The sequence below is a fragment of the Bacillus rossius genome, chromosome 18, assembly GCF_032445375.1.
Source record: "Bacillus rossius redtenbacheri isolate Brsri chromosome 18, Brsri_v3, whole genome shotgun sequence".
Classification (NCBI taxonomy): domain Eukaryota; kingdom Metazoa; phylum Arthropoda; class Insecta; order Phasmatodea; family Bacillidae; genus Bacillus; species Bacillus rossius.
Genome location: NC_086345.1, coordinates 6569348 through 6591610, shown reverse-complemented (window position 1 = coordinate 6591610; position 22263 = coordinate 6569348). Strand labels below are relative to the sequence as shown.

The following is a 22263-nucleotide window of genomic DNA, read 5'->3' as shown; positions in this document are numbered from 1 at the left end:
GGCACAGACAACCTATGACTACTAAATTTGGCTGCTTTTCTTTTAATACAGAAATAACACAATTTTTAACTCCAACCAAAACTGCTGCATTATCACAGCCAAAACCTGTACAATTATGAATTGGCATATTCATACTTTCAAGTTCTGATAGCAATAACGGCCCAATATTTTTACCAGTAGAAGCACCTTCCAATGAATGTATGGCCAAAACACGAGTTTCTAACCTGCAGTCAGGGTTGTAATAAGTTACCACGAGAGGATATAACTTATTACTTGTGTCATTGCTTCCATCAATAGCTAGTGTATATGGGCCACTTTTTACTACTCGTAGCCATTATGAAATCATATTAGCTTACGTTTCATAAAAGCGCTAACTTATAAAATATTTACCGCACTCGTACATAAACGGTTAAGTCGTAATCACTCGTCTCCAGCCAACCTGCTGTGTACCAACAAAACTCACAAAAATTACTTTCATGACTCTTCCGCACAAAAGATTAGCAAGATCAGTTGCCATCCAGCCGGCTGTGTACCAACGAAACTTACAAAAATTACTTTCTTTTCCGAACGATTTTTCTCTGACTCCATTATTCTCAGATCGCGGACGCCATGTTTTTAAACAATAACAAATGCAGCTTAAACGGTACATTTATATGGGCACTAAAATACTGACGTCGACCCAAGTGTCTCCCCGGCTCCTTCAGGCCGTTATGCCTCGTCAGCGTCCTCTCTTGCATAAGTGAAGTGTTTACGATCAATAACGCACCCGCGTGCGCCCTAGCACGTCAGTAGACATCATTGCATTTGTAAATATTTATACTTTTATGTACATTTAATTAATCACGAGCATCCACGTTGTATATACTTGTATAACTTGTATTTACGTTTGCCATTTACCTTTCAATTACTTGTAATGTCGTTTCTTAAATAATTATGTGATTTCTTTCGAATGCTATGTTTAGTAATTTAACCGCAGCCTGGCCCGCCGCGAGACGAGTCTCTACCACGCCGGCCTATTTCCCCTTCCCCTCCTCCGCGGCCCGCGAGCTCCGGCGCGCGGACGGGCGGAGGAGGGCAGTGGTTAGCCAGACTCGGAGCCGATCAGACGTGGGCTCGCTCCGCTCCGCTCGGGACGTGTGTAGCACGGCAACATTGTTCACTATCAGTATAATTCGTTACAGGACTGCCACCGCAGTCGTGTCGAGCCGTGTCAGAATTCTTCGCACTGTTGAACTTTCTTAGCCAGTATGTTTCGTCACAGAACTATCTCCGCAGACGTAACAGGCCGTGTATGTACTACTTCGCACTGCTGAACTTTCTTAGCCAGTACGTTTCATCACAGAACTATCTCCGCAGACGTAACAGGCCGTGTATGTACTACTTCGCACTGCTGAACTTTCTTAGCCAGTACTTTTCGTCACAGAACTATCTCCGCAGACGTAAGAGGCCGCGTATGTACTACTTCGCACTGCTTAACTTTCTTAGCCAGTAAGTTTCGTCACAGAACTATCTCCGCAGACGTATCAGGCCGTGTGTGCACTACTTTGCACATCTGAAATTTCGTGACCAGTACGTTACGTCACAGGACTGCATCCGCGACCGCATCGAGTCTCGTTTCGTTATCAAGAGTGTATTTCCAGGAGTCAGGTCACTTCGAGGGAGAACGTTCGTCCTGCAACTTACCGGCCAGGCTGCGATAGGGCTGTTAATGGAATAAAGGAGCTCGTGAAAATGGACATCAACATCTTCTCCTTGCTGCCATCTACCATTCCTTCTACCTACGTAAAGTTCCCTCCTGGTCCCATGTTCCACGGTCCCGGCCACGTTGGCCTGAACTCCACTCTCTCTCCGACTGGAGCTATGCGGGCAAATCAGGGCGAGTCTCAGGACAATTTGCAGCAGGGACCACAGGCCGAGGGACATCATATGGCGCCCAACTAGTGTGGCCGTAAACGCACACAGACGCACATAAACGCAGGCGACACGCACGTAAACGCACGTAGACAGGACGGAAGCAGGTGCGACAGCGCGGCGTGAGAGCGACGCGAACTCGAGTCGTCGGCGCGAGATTACGCGGCGCGGGAAGGTGCGAACCCGAGACGTCGGCGAGAGATAATCGCGGCGCGGGAACAGCGCGAACCCGAGATGTCGGCGAGAGATAACGCGACGTGGGAGCGACGGGAATTCAAGACGTCGGCGAGAGATATCACAGCGCGGGAACGTCGCGAACCGGAGACGTTCGGCGCGAGTTAATGCGACGTTGGAGCGGTGTGAACCGGAACGGCGGACGGCCTGGCAAGGATCGTTGGCGCGAGATAACGCGACGTGGGAGCACCGCGAACCTGAGACCGCGACGCAGCAAGGATCTTCGGTGCAAGATAACGCCGCGGGAAAATGCAGACTGTATTACCGATCAGCTAAGTTCACTCCCGATCAGCATGGACGACTTCCAGGAAGCGTAGGAGACCTGGGCGGAAGCGGATTTTCCAGAGCCAGGCGAGAGTTTCGAGCACTTCTCAAATTATGAGTGTGGATATTGCTTCGAATACCGGGCGTATGATATGACGATGTGCGGTGCTGATTCATGCCCCGGCAGGAATCTATCTGATGGGTGGATCTGCGAGACAGGCGGGAATCTATGGCACAAGGAGTGTTCACATCTGGTCGCGCGAGAAGAGGCATGGAATTCCGGCTTTACGTGTGACCAGTGCCGAGCGAAGCTGTGTGTGGGTGTTGCCGCAAGTGTCACTACGCCGCCCCTGGAGGTTCACACATCCGCAACCCTTGGGGGCCAAACGACCACGAGAGTCGAGTGGTCACACTGGGCGGACGCCTACACATTGCTCACAATGTCACGGCGTGTGATGACGATACTCCCGATGCTACTGCAACCGAAGCCAACGCCACCTCCAACACCGCCTCCGACACCGTCCCCACCATATGGGGTGGAGACGCCGAGCAGAAATACATCGCTGCAGACGGAGGAAGCCGCACCCGTCCAGCCCCTGTGGTACAACTGGCATGCGGCATCCAGGTGGATACAGCAGGCCGACTCAGAAACGCCGCCCCCGATGTCGCCACCCCCAACTGCCGTAGGGGCTCACAAGGGGCTGACGCGGAGAGAACCGACTGTGATGCCACTAACACTCGCCATGCACGTCAACGAGGGTGTGCCACAACTGCCTGTCACACATGTCAACGAGGGTGTGCCACAACCGCTCGTCACGCACATCACCAAGGGCGTGCCTCAACCATCCGTCATGCACATCAACGGGGGCATGCCACAACCATCCGTCACGCATGTTACCCAGGGCTTGCCACAACTGCTCGCCACGCACATCAACGAGAGTGTGCCGCAACTGCCCTTCACGCACGTCACCGAGGGCGTGCCACAACAGCTCGCCACGCACATCAACGGAGGTGTGCCACAATCACCCGTCATGCACGTCAACGAAGACGTGCCACAACCGCTTGTCACGCACATCACCAAGGGCGTGCCACAACCACCCATAACATACGTCAACGAGGACGTGCCACAACCGCTCGTCACGCACGTCACCAAGGGCGTGCCTCAACCATCTGTCATGCATGTCACTCACGTCTACGAGGGCGTGCCTCAACTGCCCGTCACACACATCGAGGACGTGCCACAACCACTCATCAAGCACGTCAACGAAGGCATGCCACAACCGCTCGCCACGCACATCAACGGGGGCGTGCCACAACAACCCGTCACGCACTTCACCCAGGGCGTGCCACAACTGCTCGCCACGCACGTCAACGAGGGTGTGCCACAACCGCCCTTCAAGCACGTCACCGAGGGCATGCCACAACCGCTCGCCACGCACGTCAACGAGGGTGTGCCACAACTGCTCACCACACACATCAACGAGGGCATGCCACAACCACTCGCCACGAACATCAATGGGGGTGTGCCACAACCACCCGTCATGCACATCATGCATGTCAACGAGGACATGCCACAACTGCTCATTATGCACGTCACCAAGGGCGTGCCACAACCGCCCGCCTTGCACGTCAAAGAGGGCATGCCACAACCGCTCGTCATGTCCATCAACAAGGGCAAGCCACAACCACTCGCCACGCACGTCAACGAGGGCGTGCCACAACTGCTCGCCACACATTTCAACGGGGGCGTGCCACAACCACCCGTCATGCACGTCACCCAGGGCATGCCATAACTGCTCGCCACGCATGTCAACGAGGGTGTGCTGCATCCGCCCATCACGCACATCACCGAGGGCCTGCCACAACCGCTCGCCACGCATGTCAACGAGGGCGTGCCGCAACTGCTCGCCACGCATATCAACAAGGGCGTGCCACAACCGCTTGCCATGCACATCAACGGGGCATGCCACAACCACCTGTCACGTACGTCACCCAGGGCGTGCCACAACCACTCGCCATGCATGTCAACGAGGGCGTGCAACAACCGCCCATCACACACGTCACCGAGGGCGTGCCACAACTGCCCGTCATGCATGACAACAAAGGCGTGCCACAACCGCACGCCACGCATGTCAACGAGGGCGTGCCACAACCGCTCGTCACGCACATCACCCAGGGCATGCCACAACCGCACATCACAAAGGGCAGACCACTACCGCCGCCCCACACGTCACTGTGGGTGCGCACTTTCGCCTGCCACGCGCGCCGCTGAAAGTTCCACGCCGCTTCCGCCTGCCATGAGTGCCACCTTGGGAGCATCGCCGCTGCCTGCCATGCACGCCGCTGAAGGTGCCACGCCACTTACACCCGCCACGCGGGCCACTTTAGGCGCGCCGCCGCCTGACGTTGAAGGCACTGCGACGCTGCCGCCGTTGCCCACCTCGGCCGCCCCCATGGCGACAGGTACGGCCCGCACTGACACCACGAGGGCGCCAGACTCACCAGGTTAGTGCTCCAGTGCAACGGCCCAGTGTATCACGTCCATGCGGGTAAATGAGAGGCGTTGACGGACATAACGGCCTCGTCGGAGGGGGGACATTTGACGTCGACCCAAGTGTCTACCCGGCTCCATCAGGCCGTTATGACTCGTCAGCATCCTCTCTTGCATAAGTGAAGTGTTTACGATCAGGAACGCACCCGCGTGCGCCCTAGAACGTCAGTAGACATCATTGCGTTTGTAAATATTTATACTTTTTATGTACATTTAATTAATCATGAGCATCCATGTTGTATATAATTTGTAACTTAACAGAAGATTGTATTAATACTTAACTTGACATTTAATTTTTAACTAATTTATTAACTTGTATTTACGTTTGCCATTTACTGTTCAATTACTTGTAATATCGTTTCTTATATTATTGTGTGATTTCTTTCGAATGCTACCGGAGTGCTGGAGCGGGTAGTTGAGCTGATGCGCCCGGAATTTCGCCCGTATTTACGCCCGATGACGCGGCGTCCGGCAGAGGAGTTCGTCCAACAGGCGCGCGTCTTAGAGCAGGACCTACGAGCTGTCAGACCGACCAGGATCCACGCCACCCTGAGCACCAAGCAGGAAGACACGACGCCCGCCGACACCAAGGCGCTGGTGCCCTACACGGCGCCCACCCGAGACCAAGCTAGGCGCGACGAACCCGGACCGAGCGGCCACGCGCAGCTGACATGGCGGAGACGGACTACCGGCGGCAGCCCACCACCTCAGTGCCACACGTGTCCACCAGGCACGTTCCATTGGCACGAGAACTGCCCGGTGAGGAACAAGTTCCGGCCTGACTTCGCGGCGCAGCAGCCGTCGGGAAACGGACGGCAGGGGGCGGCGCGCTAAGACAGCCCACCTCCCCCGCCTCACCTAACAACAACAGACCTACGGCGGCGGGGCCTCTCCTGGGTCACGTGGGAGCGGCGGAGGCCGACCTGTTGCGCATTCCGGTGGTTGTCAACGGGCGCGCAGTCCACGCGCTTGTTGACACCGCCGCCAGCCACAACTGTGTGGCGGCACGCGTGATTGGCCGTGACAACTTCGAGTACCACCCGGGCCAACTCCAGCTGGCTACCACGGGGGACGCCTGCTACACCCAGGGCGTCGCGACGCTGGAGGTGGACGTGCGGGACCAACGGTCCGTCACGACGGCGCTGGTGGTGGAGCAGTTACGTGATGACGTCATTCTGGGGCTACCCTGGCTCTACGAGCAGCACGCAGCCATCGACATCCGGGCCGGCTGCGTCCACGTCGGCACCCAGGGGCGGCGGACCATCCACGGGCTGGGTAAGCCTACTCCACCAGCAGTAAACCAGGTCAGTCTCGACGAGTTCCAGCACGGAGTTCCCCCCGAGTTTCGTGCTACCATCCAGCAGGTCCTCGATCATCAGTGTAATGTGTTTGCGTCCGCGGACCCGCTGAAACGTACCACCATAGCTGAGCATGCCATCCCGACCCATCCTCACGAGCCAATGTTTATCCCACCCGGTAGCTACGGCCACGTTGGTAAACAGACCATCCTAGACCAGGTTCAGGACATGTTGCATGACGGGATAATTGAGCCTAGCGAAAGTCCGTATAATTTCCAGGTCGTGTTGGCAGAAAAAAAAGACGGGAAACTACGCTTCTGTGTCAATTTCAAACCTATCAATAGAGTGACAATTAATGCCCCACCCCCCCTGCTGAACATAGCCGACACACTTTCAGGCCTGGGTAACGCCAAGATATTTTCTTCCCTCGACCTAAAATCTGGGTATTGGCAGGTGCCGATACGTCCGGCGGACCGACCCAAGACGGCGTTCACAGCCCCAGACGGGCGGAGATTTCAGTTTTGCGCGATGCCATTCGGCCTACAGGACGCCCCCGCTACCTTCCAAGGGATGATGACACGGGTCTTAGACAACTACTCGGGCAAGTTTGCGGCCGCGTATCTGGACGACATAATTGTTTGGTCTCAGACGTGGGAAGAACATGCGCATCATTTAGCATTAGTCTTGGAACGCCTGGCGAGCCATGGTCTGACATGCAATCGCGAAAAATGCCACCTGGGGACCACAGAACTAGATTTCCTGGGCTTAGTGGTTAACGCGGACGGAAACCGACCCACGGAAAAACAGCTGAGTGTAATTATCAACAAGGAGCCCCCACGCACGCGCAAGCAACTGCAAAAGTTCTTGGGGCTAGCTAACTGGCTGCGAGCCTTCGTCCCAGAGTTCTCGGTAGTAGCGGCGCCGATGACAGAACAGCTGTCACCCAAACGTCCGTTCAGGTGGACCGTGGAAGCCCAGAACGCTTTTGACGAGCTAAAACGCAGATTTCAACAGTGCCACTTACTCGCGCGGCTGGACCCAGGCAGACCCCTGATCGTACAAACAGACGCGAGCGAGAAGGGCATCGGGGCCATCCTGTTACAACTCGGCGACGACGGCGAGCCTCGGGTGATTGAATATGCAAGCGCCAAGTTCGGCGACGTCGAGCAGCGGTATAGCGTGAACGAGCGTGAGTGTCTAGGCGTAGTTTGGGCCCTCAGACGCTACCGCCCACACCTGGAGGGGCAGAAATTCGTACTGAGAACTGACAGCCAATGTCTCAAATGGCTGGCCACGATGCAGGGGCGACGTTCGAAGCTGACGCGTTGGGCCATGCTTCTACAGGCCTTAGATTTCGAAGTCGAGCATGTACCGGGAAAACAGAACGAACTAGCGGACGAGCTGTCGCGAGATCCGGACGTCACCGTCACAGCCTGTGACGATGCGGAGTGGGAGGAGCTTTTGCCACCACCCAGCGGGCGCATACCCAGGACCCCGCGCACCCCGACAACCCAAGCCGCATTGTGTGCCCTAAACCTTAACGTCACACCGACATTACCGCCAGGCGCGGAGCTTGATGACTTAGACGCCTACGTGCGAGCGGCCCAACTCACGGACACAGACACACAGGAGATCGTGCGCCGTTGCGGGAGCGGAGAATGTGAAGGCTACCGTGTATTGGACGGGACACTGCAGGCGCGACCTAAGGGGACAGCTGGCCAATGGCGGACGTTCGCGCCAGCCGCCACCCGCCGGGAGGTGTTTGACATGTATCACGTGAACAGGCTAGCCGGACACCCCGGCGCAGACCAGACGCGACGCGATCTGCGGGAACAGTTCTACTGGCCAGGGGTAAACAAGTTTGTACGGGACTGCGTGAGGAGATGTAAACATTGCCAGAGGTACAAGGCGCGCCGCACCGACGGGACAGCCCAGCAGGTACCCAGGCAGCCCACCGAGCCATTCCATACAGTCGCCATAGACCTAATGGGACCATATCCCCGCACGCCCCGAGGGAAAAGATTTTTGTTGGTGGTGACAGACTGCTACACGCGTTGGGTGGAGGCCTACCCCCTGGCGAACATCCGCGCCGGCACCATTGCACGCAGCCTGGAAACGGAGTTTTTTCCTAGGTGGGGGTACCCCCGGGTCCTGTTGTCGGACAATGCCACCCAATTTGTCGGGCGCCGGTGGGCGCAGCTGGGGAGAAAATGGCGGGTAATCCTACACACCACCCCCGTGTACCACCCCCGCGCGAACCCCACGGAACGACGCAACCAAGAGGTGAAGGTTCAACTGCGGTTGAGGCTCGCGGATGACCACGCCCAATGGGACACGCACATCCCGGACGTTCTGTACTGCATCCGGCGACGGGTGAACGCGGCAACCGGCGAAACACCAGCCACCATGGTCCAGGGGCGGAACCTCACCCTCCCCGGGGAATATCACGTGCGGCAACAACAAACGGACCCGGACGTAGAGAGCCCCGAAGGACGCCTGAGGCGATTGGCCGAGACGCACGATAGGGCGCGACGTAACCAGGCAGCTTACCAAGCACAACGCACACCCGAGACGACCCGCCCGCCCCCTGAACTGAAACCAGGCCAGCTGGTTTACGCGAGGCTCCACCCCCTCTCCTCCGGCCGACGCAACTTCTGCGCCGGCCTGGCGCCAAAGTGGTTTGGCCCGGTGGCGGTGGTCAAGGCGGGGCCCACGGCGGTCGTGATAAAGTTACCCTCAGGCCGGGCCGCGAAATATCACCGGGACGATGTGCGCTTGGCACAGGAAGAGACGGAGGCGGCGGACGGGGCGGAAGAGACGGAAACGAGACGTGACGGAGCAGGAACGCGGCAGGAAGAGACGGAGGCGGCGGACGAGGCGGAGACGGGGCAGGAAGAGACGGAGGCGGCGGGCGGGGCGGAAGAGACGGGAACGAGACGTGACGGAGCAGGGACGCGGCAGAGAGAGACGGAGGCGGCGGACGAGACAGACGGGAGGGCGGCCGCACAGCTGGTCACGTCCACCCCAACAGACGGGGGCGGGTTCAGAGGCTTCCCGGACCTGGGGGCGGGACAGGCGACGCCCCTCGCAGTCACAGATGTCCGGCCGAGGCGGCTGTTCGAAGACTCGGGGAGTGACGTCTCGCCTTTCAGGGGATTTCTCAGGGACACGCCCGGAGTGACGGAGGGCCAGTCGACATCCCAACCACTGATAAGGTGGCCGGAGGAAGTAGAGAGTAGGCCGGGTTCGCCGGACGAGCCATTATGGCCGCTGCATTACTCGTTGGCAGACTCCACGTTCAGGGTGACAGTAACCGAACCGCAGGAAGACGAAACACCGCGGGAAGAGAGGGGAGACCGGGCGTCACAAGACCCAGTTCCGGCTCCGCGATACACGCTACGACCCCGAGGGATCGCGAGGAAGCACAGCTGTTGTTGATAAGGGGGCGACCACGCCCACAGGCGACCCAGCGGAAACGTCGACATGACCGGCTATTCGAGGGGGGGGCAATTGACGTCAGCCGGGGCTACGCCCCATGAGCCTAGTCAGTCTCCGTTTCCTCAACATTCCTCTCCCCTTCCCCGGCATTTGTACCGCCATGTACGTAGTCGTGTGTTTGAATTGCGCGCCACGAACTACCACAAGAGGGCGCTTAGAAGCAGTGCGGCGATCCCTAAAATTGCTATGTTAATATTAATTGTAAGCCTTTTTGTTGTTTTCATCCATCTTCGCCCCAGTGCTGTGTAGTTTACTTGTGTTTCTTTAATTTAAATAAGTTACCTTAAATAACTATAGACGTTGCCCGGGCGGACCCGAACAGGCACGGACTTGGACGAGGATAGGAATGCTTTTATATGAATTATCATTAAATAAGTAAATAGTAACAAACTTTCCATTGTCAGTAATTTTTATATATTTTTAATGTTTATCTGTAATTTACTCAACTTTCGCCGGGGCACGGAGTCGTAGAATACAGTAACGGTAATTGTGTTGGCGCGAAGGGCGCCATGTTGCCACCTGCGAGCGATGAGCTCACCCCAGTCCATCTTCATCACTGACCGAGAGCAGACGCGCCAGCACCCCGGGGACCTCAACCTTTGTTCATCACTGACCAAGTAATTTCTGTATCGTTAATTCTTTTTAAATCGCTTTCGTTCGTCATCCTCGGGGCAGCTCTCGGTCAGCGGGCTGTTTAATTGATTAATTGTCTCAGTCGAGTTTTTTTCATCACCGTGTAATAAGTATACTTTGCAGCATGGCCACGTGTGTGGACCATGCCCTCACCTAAACCGATTCGTGCCTCAGGCTTTTTAACCGTGTAATGTGTAACGTGTAACGGGCGTGTAGAGAGACGTGTTAGTGAAATTAAATCTGGAGAATAAATATAAAGTGAGTACTTATTTAATCACGTGGTGAGTGAGTCTAGGAGCGTGGCGTGCCCGACGCCTAGAGCGGGCCAGGTCTGGGTAGCTAGGATAGAAAGGGCTGGTAACTCGTCCCCACTTGGGCTACGTCACGCCCTGAGTGAGAGACTCCGCCGGGTCCACGTGCCCTTCCACGTGGTGGCGCCCATAGTTAACATCTCGAAATCACCGGCAATGCGCGATCAGCCCTCAATGTTCTGAGAAAAAGAAACATTTATGGAAGCTTACTGTAACACCAAAAATGAAGTATGATGTTACTGATATCATTTGTGTTTGATATAATTAATTATTAGTGTTAAAAGTGCATTTGCAGTGCTAATTTCTGATCCCGTTCACATACAGGCATAAGTGTGATAATTAAAATGAAGTATGACGATTTAAGAGTTAAATGTTATGTTTAATCTCTTTCCCTAACTGTTTGATGAATATTTTAAGTGCAAATGTGCAGTTTGTAGTTCTTATGTTAGATCTAATTCATATTATACAGGCTAACGTGCATTGTTTTATGAAGAATAGTGTTGTAACAAACTGTCAGATTAAATTGTTTTGTTCCAAAATAGAGCAATGCTCTTTGGAACATTGCAGAAAATAAAATTTTAAGAATTACAAAGTCTAGCACAAATATTAATGTAAATCAGCTCCAAGACTTAAGTTGTAAATGTGAAATTAGGCCTATGTGATTACAATCTTATGGCATTAAAGGTCTAGTAAGCCTACCTACATTTGTATTTTAAATAATCCAAGTTCATAAACATTTAAAGAAATTGCTGCAAATATTTCAGTTCAATGAACTGATTCAAATAAAAAATTATAGGTTGAAAGATAATCTAGTAATGAAGACAATAGTATTATTAATTAAAATCTTGTCTGTAATCTCAGAAGTCAGAGAAGTTGAACCTTCATGCAAAACCCAGAGCTGGTAGGCAATAATTTTTTTAATTTATTAATCATTTTCGGATTTTTTTTTAATCAAAGATTGATTAATTTACATTGATTGATACCAAACATATACAAGAACTTCAGAATACAGATTTTCCTTCATATTGAAATATTGTTATTTAAAAAAAATTATTTTCTTTTATTGATAATACACTTATTGGAATTGGCTCTAGAATATAATAGTGAATACGTAATCTGTACTTGTCTATGATTTGTTTGTTTTTTATGTAAGTGTATATAGTAGTGTTTTTTTTTAATGGTTGTTGGCTAGTGTTATGTATGTATGTGCACTATATGCAAATGGTAGTTCTGATAGTATATGTTCATAATAACTAATATACTGATATCAGACTAGCTCAAAATTGGTCTGTATTGTACATATATGAATACTTTATAAGATATGTATTGAAATATTATTTGAGTTAAGGAAAATTGTTACTGTAGAGTGTAGATGTTTGATTGATTATTGAAAAAAAAATTCCTTCTGACAACCATTAATAATTTTTACTGCTTTTTATTAATCTTCATAAAAATTCACAAGTCACCATGGTTACCATCTTCCAGCCACAAAACAAATATTATCAGTGATTTTAAAATACATCAATAAATATTATCAGTGATTTTAAAATACATCAATAAATATTATCAGTGATTTAAAAATACATCAAATAAACACTCTCGCTGCATTCACGAAATCATTGCTTATTTACATTGGCCAGCCAAAGAGTAGATAAAAAAAAGCTGTTCTCCACAAGCCTGAAACAAAAAAGAAATCAAAGTTAAATGATATATATTGTACTAAAGAGAAATGAAACTGATAAATAAATGTATCAAAGAAAAAAGTTATGCATACCAGAATGATAAATTAATTTCAAAACCATTTTAGTTAGAAATTTGATACATTAAATATTTTGGTAAATTCTCATTTATGTACTACAATTAACATTTTTCTTTGTCCTTTCAAATAGATATTTTTTCCAAATACTTTTTGACAAAAACTCATTTATGTGAAAAAAAATTATATGAAAAACATAATTCTATTGCTCTTGTGCCCATTATTGCAGAAAAACTAGGTATTTAACAATCCAAGTAACTACACAATTTTAGAAGTTTGTTTCTCAGGGCCTCAAGTGATGTAATTGCTTGTTATTAGCTTAAGCAAATCTAGGCTTTAACTCAAGCAAAATGTTTACAAGTTGAATTAATTTCACGTAATGCATGTCACATAAGCAGTTAATTTTTTTTTTTTTTTTAAGTATCTAACCAAAGTCTTCGGGGAGAGTATTAGTAGGTAGGTTACCAAAATTTGTAAGATTCTATATATATCCTATATGTTCATATTTTAGTCGTATCAACAAAATGCCTACACAAGAATAGATGTCAGCATGTTATTTTGCAGCAGTCGATGGCATTACTTCATAATACAGTTGTGAAATCACTACAAAATGTGTCGGATGTATATTGCAATGATTTACAATTATTATCGGTAATCGCATAACTGCAGAGTTCAGAGGGTGTTAGAAAATTAAAATATACCACACATTGTTCTTTTTTTGTTTCTAATAATATTAGTTTATATTCCTACAAAGATGGATTCAGAAATTTCCTAGAGTAACAACTTTTCCACACAAACCAAATTTGATAAATAGTAATTCTTAGTACTATGTACTTCGCCAAATAAATTATTTTTAAAGTCTAGGTAAACTTACCTAAAGAATAATTGCTTACACCATTTTACAGTAGTTATGAAGAAGTTACCTTTCCCTAACCATTTTCATGATTTAACAGCACTTATGTAACTAACCTAACCAAGTATTGCAACTGTGAACTACAGTATAACCCTGTAATTGTTTTCAAGTGAGCATGCGGAAAAAAACATAAGCAGTCGATGGAAATTTAGCCATTCCAGTGTTTTAACGTTTTACCAATGGATTCATTAAGAAAATATAAAGTTAAAAACCATTGATCAGTACCCTTGATGCTTGAATTTGCTTAACCAATCCAACAATTATACAACTTCGTTGTGCATCAATAAAGTAAATCAATCATCAATACAGTAAACGTCTTCGATTATACTGCGCTAATTCCCAAATATATTTTTAAAAAATTGAAATAAATTGTTTAACAGTAGTTTAATGTTAAAGTAGGTAAGTATAAACAATACAAAATTTGTAAAATCATGTGAATGGTTGGTTAGCTAAATTTAAAAAAAGTAATTTTCTTTTGTTGCTGCTTATCCATAAATTAAATTATAAAATTTTGAAAATACCGTTTCAGACACTAAAAACCTTCCTCTATTAAAACTGTAAACAGCTTTTCTTAATTCCTACTGGTTTTCAAGAAATCACATTTTGCAGGTCACGCTAGATACCTTATGCAGTGAAGCAGCTGTTACCATTTTCCCCTCTAATTGCATAGCAGATCCTGTGGTTTTCCATATATATAAGAATGTATATATTTTTTATTTGAATATTATAACCTAATGAAACGTAAATAATAGTTTTAAAAAAAGTTACGAGTCTCTAATGTGTATCCAAACCAAAACGCCAACCCTTGACAGGGATTTTTTATAGCAGTATGGAGGCGCAAAGCGCAGATTAGTTACCTGCAATAGCACGTAACCTGACGTATAAAAGGAATCATTTGTTACAAAATGAAAATTTATTTTATATGTCAGGTTATGTGTTGTCTCACGTAAAAAATCAGATTTTTGCACCTATAAACTGCTAAAAAATATCGCTCTCAAGGACTGATGCTTTGGGTTTGGAATGCACAATAAGGAGTCACATAACTTTTTTGATGTGTTAATTTACGTTACTGCATTGCAATATCCAAATAAAAAATAGACAATTTGTGTATGAAAAACAACAAGATCTGCAACTCAATTAAAGAACAACATGGTGACAGGCCCTTTACTGCACAGGTAATGTAATGTAACCTATAAACAGTGATTTCTCAAAAACCAGTCTGAATTTAGAAAAAACTTTTTTCAGAGTAAATACAGGTACATATTTAAAGTTAAAAAAAAAAGTGTCCAAAGTTTATTTTGCATACAAAAAGCAGCAACGTGAGATAATAACCTAAAAAATCACTGTAAAATGTATATTGGTTGGTTAGATTAGGTTAGTAACATCCAACCGTTCAATTGATTTTACAGAATTTTTAATTGGTGCTATCCCAAGCTAACCAAATGTAAATTCCACTGTACTTAGAATCACTGTACGTATAATGTTACTAACCTAACAAATTTCACTGTATTTTTAATCCAGCTAACCCAAGGGCAGTATCTCAATATTACAGATTTGTAATAAATAATCCTAACCTATCCACATGTTAAACTACTTGCAGTATCAAACAACCCTCATAGAGAATAATAATTTTAAACATGTCAGGAAGTAAAAAACACTTTAGGAATTTATAATTTTTCCTGCAATACCCCAAATTATATTAAGTGCACTCACCTCAATGTAATTCAGCTCTGGTAACAATTATTTTAAAATATTTTTACTTAAATGCGGTTAACTGCTACACACCACCAGAAAACATTTCTTATGATTTTATACGTTGTGCGCTCATGAACATAAGATGAAATCTCCACACGCTACCTAAAATTTAAAAAGATAAGCCTATAGTGTACAAAAATTTATATAAGAAATGATTACTTGGCAAGAATAACACAAGCAATGTTAACTTGTAAACGGACAAAACTAATCTCCTAACAAATCAAACAGAAATAGCTCAATAACTTACCTGAAAATCTCATAATTAGTAACATATTTGTGTACATGTGTTTTACTCTTAAAAAAATATAAAATAACATTAGTCAACAATTTTTTGATCAATATTGCAATGTTTGTTTTTAACGTACAGATAAAAAAAAATAAATAAATAAATAAAACCGAACATGTACGAACCAGCCCGAAGGGCATGTCGATCTATGGGGGTGAAACTTAGGCTGTCCACACTTCATGATAAGCCTACATTTCACAAAGGGTTGAGGACCAACCCGAACATGCCCAAAGACTTCACCTTCGGCCAACTTCGGGACTTTGTTTTTCTTTTAACAAGACGCGCGGGAATTTTGATTAGTGAAGGCCCACCGCCCATACTTAAGGACAGAGGCTATTCCTATCTTGCAGAATCTCGTCACTGTTCAACTATGTAACAGAACTTAACTGAATTCAACATGTTTCAGGATAATTATATTTAGTGTTGCATCTATAGCATGTTTCAATTGTTTTTCATGGAAAATTCAAAATCACCATTATATATTTACAGCTTAAAAATTTTATTTTCTTTCCGGGAGGGTGCCAGGCTAACTTATGCAGCTGTTTGGTGGGTCGTCGGCCCCAGCTTTGTTCATTAGGATCGTGGCAGTGGTTGAATTACTAACTAGAGAAGTAGTATCACACTCCTCAGGCAGCATGGTTGGCTGATGCCTAACTTAGGTAAGGGGGCACTGGAAATCACTGTCAATTTGTTCTCGCATTTATTGGCATGCTATGCATTGCGGTGTTTCACTATGCGTTATACCTTATACTTTACCCTGACAAAAGTTACTGATTGCTTCATTATGTGCTTACGTTACATCTAACAGCAGTCTTATTGGGGATTTGCATGGAGTCGGCCATAACCGTAAGTTTTTGAATTACGACTCGAACAGGCTGTACGAGCCGTGAATCTACAAGTGCTTTAATGTCTTTGTTTGGGCCAGCAGACATATGCACGGCTACATTAAATTAAAACGCTTACCTCTGGAGTCAGCGAGTTCCATAATTGTCGACCCTGCGGCGTGGTCACGTGGCAGGGTTAAATCTAAGGCGGTTGGGATAAGCCCGGCTCCGCAAAGATGACCCAGGGATGTGTGGGTAACGAGAGAAAAAAGATTTAGAGGTGAGAAAGTTTATAAAACATTTACCACAATATTTCAAGACATGTGTGTGAAAATGCTGAGAGTTAATATTGTGGTCATTCACTAAAAACTGGTTTCATTATATTTGTGAGGTTCATACTGTGCAGCTATACTGCATGACTATTAAGTAAATTATATAAACAATTATTTTATGCACAAATTACTACATTATGTTTCTCACCATAAAAGTAATTGTCCATAAAGGTACATACTGAGGTTGTTTAAAACAATAGCATGTTATGAGACTTTGTAGTGTCACCTGATGGTATAATGTAAAGAGGAAATATTACTGTGTAAGCTCTGTGTTGGTAATGCTCAGTATAGAAATTCAGTAATGTATGAGACATTTGCAGCCTAGTTTGTCACTAAAGAATTTTTTTTTTTATGAAAAAAACAAACATAAATATTAAATTTTTTTTGTGTCCACAGTAATCTCTTTCCATTGTATTATTTTATCCGTAACATTCCTGTATAAAAAACCCTATCATTGTAGCTTTCCTAATTGTTCGTTGGTTTACTTGATATGTACCAACACAGTGGGTGAATGTATCTTGAAAGCGATACCACATAAAAGGTTACATGTTACATTTAAATTTATATGTTCACTTTATAAAAAAAATTCATTTATGTGCTGTGGAATGAATAAAACGAAGACACATTGAATATTTAAACACTAATATTTTAAAGGCATAAAATTTTGCACTTTCTTTCTTGTACATACTAATAACTACAATGTGTTTTAAAGATAACTGACATGTCAAAAGGTAAAATTATTTATTATGAACGTTCAGCAAAAATGTTTACACTTTTCTTTCCTTTAAATGACAGCATTATTTTTTCCATATGAATCACCCAAGTTTGGTAAGTTTTGAAGATAGACAATCATGAAATATAAGGTTGTAAAAAATACTCTTTATTTCTCCAAAAAAAAAATTTATTTCACTTTCTTAGTTACTAACAATTAACCGGCAATGAAATAAAATTCTAAGTGAAATAAAAAAAGCACTATTATAACAAAAATTCACAAAATAATTCATTTTCATTGAATGTCCAAAGAATTTAATCTACAAGAAAAAATGTTCTAATGTCTTCACATGCCAGCATTAAACAGAAAATAATTCTTCCTTTCTACGGAGTGTCCAAAGAGTTTAATGTTTCAGCTCATTTTCTAATTTCCTTACATACCTGCAACAAACAGAAACAATTACAAGTACTGAGAATGTAGAGAATAAGTCATATAAATGGCAATCTGGAGACAAAGTCCATAACAGAAACTGTAGAGCAATAAAGTAATACATAGTATTTAACAGAAACTATATAGCAGAAAAATAATATTCATGGCAACATGATACACACCAGATGGTCAACACATTTCATTTGGTAAGTATATGTATAATTTGATAAGCTCAATAGTTTTGGTAGGCCTATCTTATTTAAATGTATACTGTTCTTCATGTATTCACAGCTTTCAATATTTTTTTTTTGTTTTTAATATTTGTCAAACATTCAGTTACATAAAAAATTGGAAATATCGTATACCTACATCACAAAGAGTGTTTGGGTGATTTAATGCAATGGCAAAATTAGCACCTACACACATTAATTAAAAAAAAAACTACTACTGCTTATAAATACAAATGGTAACAAAAGTTAACAGCACTTAGCTCTTAATGTTTCTCAGGTAGATGTATAGAATATAAACGTGTGGTGATTGTAGTAGTGACTGCATTTTGCGATACTGTATGCTGCAACACTAAGCGAGATTAATGGCAGAACAGTAAATATTTTTTGTGTAAACTTAAGACAAGCAGCCAGAAAAGTAGGTGGTTTATTGTTATGATTTTATAAAATTTTAAAGTAATTAAGTAGTAGTGTTTTGTGTTCATTGTAATTTTACAGTTTATCAGATTTTTTGCAAACAAGAAAATAAAAATTACAAAATACCTTTTGCTTCCTGAAATGCTTTGGAATCATTTTGTAAGACAGCACTGTGTTACATCAAGAAGTCTACCAATAGTTTTATAGTTTTAACATTCATGATTGCGATATCGCAAGTGCCGCCATGTGCGAGTCCCTGCTGTGCTTGCAAAAAGCTTGCTTCAATAAAAACAAGGGCCTCATAATCAGATTTTGTCACATATGGAGTTATGTGTTTCTTGCTGCAAGTATTGCTCTCTTGGGTAATGACTGAAAAACATATCAGGAAGTAAAAAAAAAAAGTTATAATTTTTACTCTTCTTACTTTTGTTGATTAAAACAAACTTAATAAAATCTTGTGCAGTTTTAAAAACGATAAACAACTTAAAGTACCTCAACATTCTCTTGGGAAATATTTTGATACATGTCAGGATGTGAGAAAAAGTTTTTCAGAATTTTTTCTTTATTCATTTAAAAGCCGCAAAACAATACAATTACTCTGTGCATTTTATTTGCTGTTAGGAGAGAGGTGGGTAATAATCTTACGTTGTGGCTTTTCCACAAACTAAAAAAAAATTAGACAAAAACTTTTTTTGACACTAGTCATAGCCCTGAATTTATCCTGAAAACAGACTTTAAATTTCTACAGGTTAGCAAGTAATCAGAGTTTAAAGCTTACATTATAATACCTGTGCATTCACACATACCTGTACGTTCTTAAAGTACAAACACTGGGAAAAAAACTTTTGGACGGAGGACATCCATATGCTTCTGTTACATCAGATATATATCTTGAGAAATAATAATGAAATGTAATATATCTTCAGTATGGTGTTCTATTATACTAGTACAGGTAGGGCTTGTTCTTAAGTTTAGAATATGATACCACAGGTAAAATATATACTGTACTAGGTATGTTCTAAATCTAGAATAAGCATGGCCATAGCATAAAATACGTTACCAGAAAGCTAGTTTAATACACAAACATATTTTGTGCAAAACAAGCATTAGAATACTCCCAAACTAAAACCCCCATATAATCATGCTAGTCACATAATAATGCAGAAATGGTAATGACATAAATGTGCCATGTTAATGTCATCATTAATGTGATAATGATATTGTGATACATACTTGTCCCGAAAGTGAAATTGGTAAAAGTTCCGTATAACATATTCAAATTCATCCCTTGATCCAGAAGGCATGATCTTGTATACATTGTTCCTGTGGTACATTTTGCTTGATGTTTTGATTTGGTACATTGAAAGAACATGGGCATACTAACTTGTGTTATTACAATTTATATATGAATGTAAAACAGTTACACAAGAAATTATTTCACAACACCTGAGATAATTTGTTTGTCTTGTGATGTTCTAGTATTTGTTATGTCCATACTCTTTCGACGTAACAAATTAAAACAGCAAGCATCTTGTACCACAAAACCAAGGGATCAATTTGGACACGTGATACGAAAAAAATTACGTCAACCTAGGCTAAACTTTAAAACCTGTAGAGAGAAAATATGAACTAAATGATGATACATATCTCTTAATTTACACGCAAATCTGAAAGTTAGTTAAAGTTCAGTTATCCAAGTTTTTCACTTGATCCCGAGGTACATGATGCTTGCTGAAAGATCCTGAACATTACGAATACTTGTAATATAACAGTGAATAATAATCTTAAGATTATTACTAAATATGCACTTTCTTTCTATGAATTAAACACTTAACCTCACAATTATTATTAATAAGTGTTTTTGATATCCACCAACATGGTCGTGCTGTTATGAAAATAAAAACAAAGTCCCGAAGTTGGCCGAAGGTGAAGTCTTCGGGCATGTTCGGGGTGGTCCTCAACCCTTTGTGAAATGTAGGCTTCCCGACACTTCATAGGGCATAGCAATCGCATTTTTCTAGTTGCTATACAACTTTATCCAACATCTGAGCACAAAAATTATAATCAAAATACCACGATGAATAAATAATTATTACATTTATTTTAACATTTTATCAAATTTATGGCATAAATTGGTATTGTTGAAATGAAAATAATATATTTACTTAAAATAAAATAAACAAGTTTTCGTTGGCATGTTGAATCACTTGTTTATCCAAGAACACCTTAATTAATGGCGTCGGCGTTGAATTAAGCAATATTAGGTTTAATAAAAAATTTCTAAGGAAATTTTGTTTCAATCATGTTGAAATAGTAATCTCGTTAAATAATATCAATGTTTTCATGAACTAATTTATAAATCACTGTTATTAAACATGCCTGATTCGGCTACGTGTTGTGTTATCTACTGGTACAAGAGAAGATATAATAATAATTAACTTTACTTTAAGTTTCCGCTTGACGAAACTAGGTATGTGTAAATTATTAAAACGAAACAAAATAAAAGTTTTGTGTAATTAAAATAGTGATGAGCGTTTTGTTTTCATGCCCTACAGAATTTCCTCTTTTTAGGTAGTGTGTAGTCGCACATTGAGGACAAGCACACAATACCTTAATATTTAGGTACTGTTCTAAATGTCAATGAGTCTCAAATTCTGCTCAAACTTGCTGCTTATGTACTTTAATTAGTCTAAATGTTTTGTATGAATTTTATTTTTAGGTCGAGAGGGAGGTGTGGGTAAAAATTTTGTATTGTGTATCCAAGTCTATCCCTTGATACTAATCGGCATGATCCTGTGGTAATGATGCTTGCTGTTTTAACATTAATTAAAACAGCAAGCATCATGTGCCACCGGATAAATCATACATGATCATGCCAACAGGATCAAGGAATAAACTTGGATACGTGATACGGAACAATTACCCAGGTGAGGGTTGCAATAAAATGAAGTGTCTTTTTAATTTTTATGTTGAAATTAAAGTGTTTTTTTTCCTTAACAATTGATATACACCTGTCTTCAAGAAGTGAAGATACGAGAAAGATTTGTACTTTCACCTAATCCATAAAGAATTAGATGCCATTGGTAACAGCTTTATTTCAGTTTTTGTGGGAAAATTGTACATCTTAGGCAGTTAAATTTTACCAGAAATACACATTGCCTGTGTTAATGATTAAATATTTCTGCACGTTTTTTTATGCATTAGTTTTGTTTGCAATTTGTAATGCAATTCGGTAGGTACCTACGAAAATCCTAACCTTAACTTCAATCAACGTGATTCTACTAGAACAGAAATTGTTTCTTGGACATAAAAAAAAAAAGGCAGCAATTTAATATAATCCGAAAATATGTTACATGTTATGCATTTTAGCAAATGTTATGATACGTAAACAAAACATTTTTAACCAAAATGAGGTTAAGGCAAACACTGTCCCGAAGGTAAGAAATTTACTTATTGTTTTAAAAATATTGTTCTCCTAAATCATTATATGTTACGTTTACCGATATTTAGTTAAATGATTTGCATATAAGGGAAAAAAAAATAAAATCAATATTTTAATAAATATTAATGCGTGCACGAAAAAAGTCACAAGCTCGCCAACATTCAGTTGAAGCTGAAAATTTCCCTACCATTCAAATTAGTGTTTTAAGCGTATTAACTGCAAATTGTACTTTCTACGATCAATGTTGTATTTAAATTAAAATTTATTTATAATTTTAAACGTAAGTCTTAGTCCAGAAGGTATTTTATCTCGGTTTTAAGCCACTTCAACTTCGTTTTAATGTTTGTCAAGTTTGCGTTTTTGTATAGTAACTAGAGCATGGACAGCCTAAGTTTCACCCCCATAGATCGACATGCCCTTCGGGCTGGTTCGTACATGTTCGGGTTTGTTTTTTATTTTTTTTATCTGTA

General features: G+C 43.4%; 1 protein-coding gene and 2 long non-coding RNA genes across 3 annotated transcripts; 1 reads left to right on the top strand and 2 right to left on the bottom strand.

The window, feature by feature from the left end:
- Window positions 1-2879: 2879 nt before the first annotated feature.
- LOC134541365 (putative protein FAM47C) lies at window positions 2880-4202 on the top strand. Its single transcript, XM_063384787.1, has one exon. It carries the CDS (start codon window positions 2880-2882, stop codon window positions 4200-4202), a length of 1323 nt encoding a protein of 440 aa, XP_063240857.1.
- A 7917-nt stretch (window positions 4203-12119) lies between these two features.
- On the bottom strand, window positions 12120-15576 carry LOC134541410 (uncharacterized). The gene is made up of 2 exons (XR_010076622.1): window positions 15372-15576; window positions 12120-15226 (listed from the first exon to the last, which is right to left on the bottom strand). It is a non-coding gene; the product is annotated as an uncharacterized LOC134541410 (long non-coding RNA).
- Window positions 15577-17425: 1849 nt separating this feature from the next.
- Window positions 17426-19668, bottom strand: LOC134541411 (uncharacterized). Its single transcript, XR_010076624.1, has 2 exons — window positions 19585-19668; window positions 17426-17718 (listed from the first exon to the last, which is right to left on the bottom strand). It is a non-coding gene; the product is annotated as an uncharacterized LOC134541411 (long non-coding RNA).
- Window positions 19669-22263: the final 2595 nt, after the last annotated feature.

Bases quoted from the DNA above. Each gene is read 5' to 3' on its own strand.
- LOC134541365 (XM_063384787.1), top strand. From the start codon at position 2,880: ATGCTACTGCAACCGAAGCCAACGCCACCTCCAACACCGCCTCCGACA.